General features: G+C 36.1%; 1 protein-coding gene across 1 annotated transcript; it reads left to right on the top strand.

Moving 5' to 3' along the window:
- Positions 1 to 966: 966 nt before the first annotated feature.
- Positions 967 to 7955, top strand: cxcl12b (chemokine (C-X-C motif) ligand 12b (stromal cell-derived factor 1)). The gene is made up of 4 exons (XM_059569705.1): positions 967 to 1124; positions 3352 to 3469; positions 5649 to 5732; positions 7566 to 7955. Exons 1-4 carry the CDS (start codon positions 1058 to 1060, stop codon positions 7588 to 7590), a joined length of 294 nt encoding a protein of 97 aa, XP_059425688.1. The 5' UTR covers positions 967 to 1057; the 3' UTR covers positions 7591 to 7955.
- The last annotated feature ends 253 nt before the right edge of the window (positions 7956 to 8208 follow it).

Here is an 8208-nt window from a genome sequence, read left to right as displayed (position 1 = left end):
AATACTTCTGCTGTTTAATCAACAGGGATGATTGTTTTCTCCACCTGACACACTGTTTTGTTATCCGTGCCAAACGTCACTCCTGTGACTAAATATTACGAATTGTGAATCCTTTGAAGTGCCTCTGAAACATAACAGGCTTTCTGTGACATCGAAAACGTATAAATAATGTTACGTTTGTATACTATTTTGTTTCAGATGCATGTTGTTTGCACGTCGGCCGGCTGCTTGATAACTATCAACAGCCTCTAAAGTTTACGGGCTGTTAAGGGGGTTTGGTTCTGGCGAGTCTCTCAACGTGGGGCTCTCAATAATGCTCTACCTATTAAAAGTGTAACACAGTGTCTCCACTGACTCTCTTTGAAAGCTACTTCAGCAGCCACTGTTTTAATGGACACTCACGTGCCTTGGTCTGTGCCGTTGTTTGTCTTTACATTCTTGCATGCTGGACGAAAACTTTGTAAAAAACACACAATGACTAGCAATTTCTGAGGGGAAACTGTTTCTACAACTTCTTTTTCAGGGTACGTCTAATATTGAAGGTGTTTGATGTGTGCTGGACATGTGTTTGGCAGCCTATCCTTTACATTTTTGTTCAAACTTCCACCTGGTAAGTGTACATGTGTACAAGTAAAACACACCCTAAATAATACATAAGGAATCACAGAAGAATCCTATAAAACAGAGGGAATCTGATACGCGGCTGGTCATGCAATACAGCAGCGCCAGGAGAACATGACATGAAACAAACAATAACAAATCGAACATAACAGCAGGAGCTGCATTCTCTCCACTCCTCTGAGAAAAGATGAAGAGGAAGACAGGAACAAGAGTCTGAGTCAGACTGCCAAAACATCTGAGGAACTTGACAGAAGATGCGGGCTGTCAGAGGAGCGGGTCCGGCCCCTCTCCCTCCTCCTCCTCCTCCTGACAGAGAGGGGAGTGTTTCCCTATGGTCCTCAGTCTTAACACATCGCAGAGCGCTGAGACGCCACACTGAGCTCTGGAAGCTAGCCGGGACGGACAAGCCACACACACACACACACACACACTTGGCATGGATAGCAAAGTCCTAGCGCTGGTGGCCCTGCTGACGGTCGTCATATGGAGCCCAGAGGCTGACGGTAAGTGGGTTACGGCTAACATTTACAGATTTACAGCGTTTTAATTTTCACATGATTCTTTGAAGTGTTGGGTTGCAATTTAATTAACTAAATAACAGTTGCAAGATGGATATTGGTTTATCATTCAGGGTTATGACAGTTTTTTAAGTCCTTACTTGGAATAAAATAAACTTCTAAAGCAAAAATGCTAGGTAAAAACACTCAACCTTATCTTTTTAGCTAGTTTTCAAAGCAACGTTTTCATTTAGTTCAACTCGATGCACTCAAATAAAAGTAAAACTGAAATAAAAACTAATAAAGACTATATAAACATATTTAAAATGTAATAATTAAATTTAATAATTTAATAATAATAATAATAATAAACTAATAAAAATGACAAAACCGCAACAAAATTACTAAAACTTTTAATAAAATTAAACTGGAAACAGAAAATATAAAAATGTAAATTCATTCAAAATAAAAAAAAATAAAAAACTATAACAGTATTTCAATGATAATAAAGTATAATATTCTGGACATAATTTTTTTTTCATAAAAACATTTATAATAAATGAAATTAATGTATTCATTATAAATGTATTATTCAGTACCATAAATGTTTATTTTATATTGCATGTGAATACACGTATAAATTACCAGATGGATCAGACCAATGTCCCTTCTGAAATAAAACAAAAACAAAAATAAACTAAGCAAAAAACTAAACAACCATTGCTTTATTATTGATTGGAAGTCCACTAAACTGAAAAAAAATGTTGATGTATAAACTATTTTCACTCAGAAATTTTTAGTAAATATACAACTATTATACAAATAATTACAAAAAAAGGCAAGTAACAAATTGAACTGAACTGATTTACTACTTGAGTTTTAAACTGCAGAACTATTGTATAATTAATCAACTAGGTTTTACAGAATAGTGGATATTATCAGTTAATGATCATTATAGTGTTAACGATCATTAAGGGGTCCCATTAATATATCACATTGCAGCTCGTAAGCGCCCTGCATACATTTGCATATGTGTCTTCACGTTAAATACTTGATGTACATGTCTTTACATGTTAGTGGGTCTGATTTAGGCTTTCAGAGAAAAGTTTAACCAGCTGAACTTGGTGGTTCTGGCTTTGTTGTTTCTGCCGTGAAAAACCTAGCACTGTTTACTTATCCGCAAGCTCTTTTAATTAGTGTCTAATTAGGAATAGTAAGCAAAAGGGTTCCTGCGCTGTTCACTTGGCGTGGTGTTTAGTCAGGGCTTATTGGGCCGGTGTTTAACATGAAAAAGGGAACAGAGAGTGTCGGAAAATACCTATGGGATGCCAGAGTTTGACTTCCCTCATAACCGCGTCTGTTTCGGCGGAGCGCAAAGGAAACCAGGGAGATGTGAAACCATTCAGAGAATGTTCTTCAACAGATTCGTTTAATGCACACATTCAAGAGCAAAGTGCTTGGAGAGGCATGCTGTGATTATGGGATTCTGCCGTATTTAATGTCAAGCACCTTCTTTATAAAAAATGTGGCGAGCGCAAGGCAGACTGTGTGAATGGACGAGAGCCACTGGATCGCAGGCTAATCTCTTTTTAATGATCACAGCTTGTTTATGGATGCAGGTGATTGGAACCTTCCAGATGCTTTTAGAATGAGGAAAAGCTCCGTGGTTTATGTTGTTACTGTTTGATTATATGGCTTGAAAACTTGAATTATGGATTGCTTCAGTTTGAAATTAAATTGTGCTTTCATTGTGTCTTTCCAAGCTCACAATATAAATATTCTGTCAAGAGATTGTAAAGGTTCAGATCAGATAGAAAACAGCTTTGTTTGAAAATTGCGTATTTTCACTTTTTTCAGTGAAAAAAAAAAATTTTGTTTTGCAAGATTATTCATCTTGTTGTTGGATGCATTTACAAAAACTGTTATAATCAGTGGCGATTCAAAAAACCCGGGTTACTATTGTTTTAACAAATCAATAAAACACAGTTTTATTGTTTTTTCAAATGTTGAAAAGAGTTTAGCTACTTGTCTTTACTGTCATTTCTGATCAATTGAATGCATTCTTGCTGAATAAACATTAATTTCTTTCAAAAACTCTTCCTTATCCCAAACTTTTGAATGTCCCTGTATTAAATGAGCAATTAATGTCTTACAAACGATAGCTTAAACTCAATGTGAGATGCATTTTTCACATTTCTCTTGTACTGAGTCTCTTGCTCCGATCTCATCCCAGCTAAACCCATCAGTCTGGTGGAGAGATGTTGGTGCCGGTCCACTCTCAACACCGTCCCGCAGAGGAGCATCCGTGAGATTAAGTTCCTCCACACACCCAGCTGCCCTTTCCAAGTCATGTGAGTCAACTTTCCAGATCCATCAATCTCACACTCGCTAAACTGTGTTATGTATGTTGTACACGGCTACACTAAGTTACACCATTGAACGTCACTTTGCAAAACATTGCCAGAAATAGCTCTAAAAGTTACAAATTTCCAGTCAAATCTGTGTGGGAATTTAGCGATGTGCTCTACAGCCAAATGAGAAAATACAAGAGAGGGACTTTTCCCAGGTTTTCACGACACAATAATTGTCAAGGGTCAAAATGATTAGCTTTCTGTTGTGGGCGACCTTGTCGTTTTCATTTTTACCAGCATTTGGAATTCCTTCAGCGGTCTGGAATGTATTAAACTGAACCATTTGTACCCCGTCGGACAGCAAAAAGCCAAAGCGCTACAGGGGGATCAAGGTTATAGGGGTTACAGAGGTTAGCATGTAGCCGAGGGTCATTTGGGGAACAAACTCTGGCCGGAGGAAATCACCTTTAATCTGCCATCTTCCACACATCTTGTTTAGAAATCCTTTCGGATTCATTGGCCCAGATGAAAGACATCCACCAACCCTTTCCCCCCACAGACACGCACATCACTCAATTTGTTGTTAGCATTAGCTAGCTGTGAGGTAATTACTACCTGCTGGCTCGCTCCCAGACCACCGACACACTCACTCAAAAGATCGTTTAGACTAGCTAGATTAACCCAGAGCCCAAATCACAAACAAACAAGTATAGATAAAGTCAACGGATGACATCCCGCCGTGGAAACCAACAGGGATAGCATTACGTTTTCATTTATCTTACAGATGGGGAAGTTGATTGTGAGGATTGGTGTGTAGATTTGAGGCTAAGCGGATCTTTTATCTGCGCCCAAAGGCTCCATTTGTCTGGACAGATTGAGAGATCTGTGTGTGTGTGTGTGAGGTGTGTGAGGTGTAAGCAACACGTATAGCCATTTGAAAGGCAACGTGATCCGCTAACTCCTTTTGGCACCAAGGTGCGAAGTCTGGGTGTCATTCGCGTGGTTTTCTCCATGTGTGGGTGAATGAAGCGTTTGAGGGGGCCTTCCTGGCTGTACCAAAGCTCATTTGGAGGGCAGATATCAATCAGAAAGATTTCTGTTTGAGGGCATTTCAAACCCTTGACTTTCTTTATGTCATTAACCAAAAGATTTGCACGTCAAAATTTGCTTTCTTTGCGACTATCCTGTAAACAACGCTGTAGATCCTTTTGTTGTAAGGACACATAAGTGTTGTCAAATATATACATATGTACTGTATGTAAAAATCTCACATTTGTGGATCACTGATGGACACTTTTCACATTTCCAAGGTTTCCTTTATGAAAATTCACTATGGTTTTATTATAGTAAAAGTTTTTTGCATATTGATTTGTATAACCATAGTTTTATTACAGTCTTACCACAAATACCATGGTTAAACCATAGTTAGTGTAGCAAAGCCATGATTAATTTGTGGTTAGCATAGTTGAACTCTATTAACAGTGTTTTTTCGATTTTATTTGTAGTAAAACCATGGTTCATTTTCATAAGGGATTCAGACACAGAAGTCGTCATAGAAAATTTGTATAGTAGTGAATAGAAACTACATCAAATATAATGTTTGTGTTTCCATTTGCTCTGATAGCAAGAGAAAATCATTCCACAATATTGTTTCTCTGCTATTTCAAAAGAGGGGAAAAAAACAATTTTAATATGGCTTGATTTATTCTAAGTTTGGTTAGTAGCAGAATCAGATAATTAAATTATTTTAAATTCTATTGTTTTGTTTTTTTAAAAGAATTGGGAGTCTGAGAATCGGAATGTTCATTTGAATATAATTTAAATATTAAGTGTACTGACACAGTATCCATTTATTTTCATTAGAAAAACTGAAAAACTGTTACTTAGACAAATTATACGCTCATGTACAGTGCTGGGAATCCCAGTCAGAATCTTCCGAATCATCAAAAATCCCGAACTTCCAGACAGCACAACACTGTCCTCACAAACCTCCTCTAATTCAGTCCTGATATCTGATGAAGTGCAGTGACTCTGGCCGTACAGAAGAATAGAGGGGCTGAAATGTAGTCCATGACGGACAGCTGATATGATCTGATAAAACACACCGAGGGAGAAAACTAGTCTGTCTTTTGCTCTGGTCTGAAACAAATCCCTTCTTCTCTCTCGCTCTCATTACCAGTGCCAAGCTGAAGAACAACAGAGAGGTCTGCATCAACCCCAAGACCAAATGGCTGCAGCAGTATCTAAAGAATGCCATTAGCAAGTAAGAAGAAACTCTTTCTACACTAGAAAACGCAGCCGTTCTCTTAGGAACCATGGGATGAAATACAGACCTGTTCCTTATAGATGTAAAAAAAAATAAAAAGCTGAATTAAAATGTAAACAAATATATATAATGGAAATAAGCAGTAACTAGAAAGTGTACGTTCGACACAATAAACAGCGTAAATTTTACCCATTTTTCATGTTTTGTTAAGTTTCAACATTAATACAACATCAGACACTTTCAAAAACAGAAGAAAAAAAAAATTCTACAAATTGAAAATCTACAAGTTTTTAAAAATGCCTTTAACAGTCAGAACTGGAATAGATGCAGCCTTCAAGATTATTTCACATCTCTTAAGTACATAACGTCTGGGGGGGGTGGGGTGGGGAAGAAAACTAAATTACACTTTAAAAACTGGTGATGAAATGATTTTCACTTAGAAATTGCTAGTCAATTTCACAAATAATTACAATTAGCAAGAAACACATTAAATAAAATGAGAAGTTATTTTGTGTAATTTACACAACTTGTAAGTTGTTACTTTACGCAAAGCGTTTCCCGTCTAAAGAAATGCAGGAATGCAGCATTAAGGGTTTTTACAAGCTGTTGTTCTTAAATGGCATATGTGGAATGTTATTGGCTAATTTAAGGTTATAGAAATGACACGTTTACCTATGTAACTAATTATAGGCTCCACCACAGAGCCTGGAGCGTTTAACCCTTGTTCTTTAATTACACTAATTGTAGATTAATGATGAGGCAACAGGCAGAGCAGAGAAGTTTTACACCGCTATAATCGACCTCCTAGTGTGCCACTGAACCAAAATAACTGATGCCAAAAAATTATTTTAAAAAGTGTTAATCATTGTCAGAGCTTTGTTGTTACTGTCAGCTAAAACTAAAAATATGAAAAAATATTTTATTGTGTTAAGGAATATACTAAAAAAAAAAATGTATATTGTTTTATAAATAGTATTAAATAATATATAGTATTTAATAATTGTATTATATTTAATATTTAGAATATAATTTAATATATGTTAAATTAAATAATATGATATAAAATAACATTATTATACAGTTACAACTTTATATAAATTTATATAAGATTATTATATTATACAAATATTATTATATAGTAATTAGACACAAAAAACTTGTTTCCTAGCTGAAATAACTGAAATAAAAGTAATAGTATTCAGATTTTTAAACCAAAATTTAAATGAAAACAAACAAAATAATTGCAGAACGTAAACTAAAATAAACATGAAAACTGAAAATGTAAAAATTAATCCTACTTAAAAAAAATAAAAAAATAACAATAATCCTATATAGATGATAAACCTAAACCTAAATAGATATTTTGTCATTTATTGCTACCGATATGACAACTGTTACAAAAAGATTATAATAATAATAACGTTTCAAGTGACATACTTGCAAGACATTGTTCACTAGAAGTTGATGTTCTAGATAGTAAAAAAAAAAAAAAAAAAAAAAAAAAGTTAAATGCATTAAAATTCACACAGAAATGTTTAAAGACATTTCCAATGCTATCTCACGACCAATTTGTACGTATTTTACGAGGTGGCTAATTCTTATGATTTAGTAGGATTTGTCTACACCCCAGTGACGAGTACATTTAGGGGCCGGGTTAGATAGGTATTTCGTACAAATTCATACGAAATTGTGCAGCGAGATTGGGCTGACAGTTCATCCTCAAAACTCAAAATTCGCAAAAACTGTAATTTTGTTTAGAAAAATCTGTTATGAGATCTGCAAAACTCATCTTGTACATGTCTAATGATTTTACTGTTCTTACTTTTCCAGAATAAAGAAGAAGCGCTCAAAGTAAACACCTGAGGATGTGCGAGGAGGACCACTGTGCATCTCTGACCTCCAAAGAGTCGCCCGTCCTCTTCTCTCGCTCTTTGATCACTCCTCCTCTTTCTGGACTGCTCGCACAAACAGCACTTCACCTAAACCTGCCTCTCAAGCATCCAGACAGACTTCAGCTCACCAAAACACAAGCCAACACCTTTCTCCTGACGCACTGCTGCTGCCGCTGTGATTACTGACTGAATGAAGCCTCTGAATGTGACCGTGAATGTTTGAATGCGAAGGCAAGAGAGATATCTACAGGTTTTCCACAGCTTAAAGGGCAGAAAAATGAGAGTTTGTGTCATTGTTGTGAGGGATGTCTTACCTTTAGGATAGTTTGGGATTAATAAGGGACATAAGCAAGTGAAAATGAAGCAGAAATTTAAACCTGCCCTGTTCTAGCTTTCACTTTGCGTTATTTTGCTGCTCACAGCTTAGTAGAAGTGTTTAAAAGCTCACCAGCACACATGAATGATCCAGCATGCTAATGCTAACTCTGTTCCAAAACATAGTGAGCCGCATACTGAGCAAAAAATTGGTGTAGAAATAATTTCCACTCAGAAATTGCTAATAATTACAAAGAAATGGCAAT

This window comes from Carassius carassius, chromosome 16 (assembly GCF_963082965.1).
Source record: "Carassius carassius chromosome 16, fCarCar2.1, whole genome shotgun sequence".
In the NCBI taxonomy this organism is placed as follows: domain Eukaryota; kingdom Metazoa; phylum Chordata; class Actinopteri; order Cypriniformes; family Cyprinidae; genus Carassius; species Carassius carassius.
Note: the sequence above shows the minus strand (reverse complement) of the source record. Positions and strands in the feature narration are given on the sequence as shown.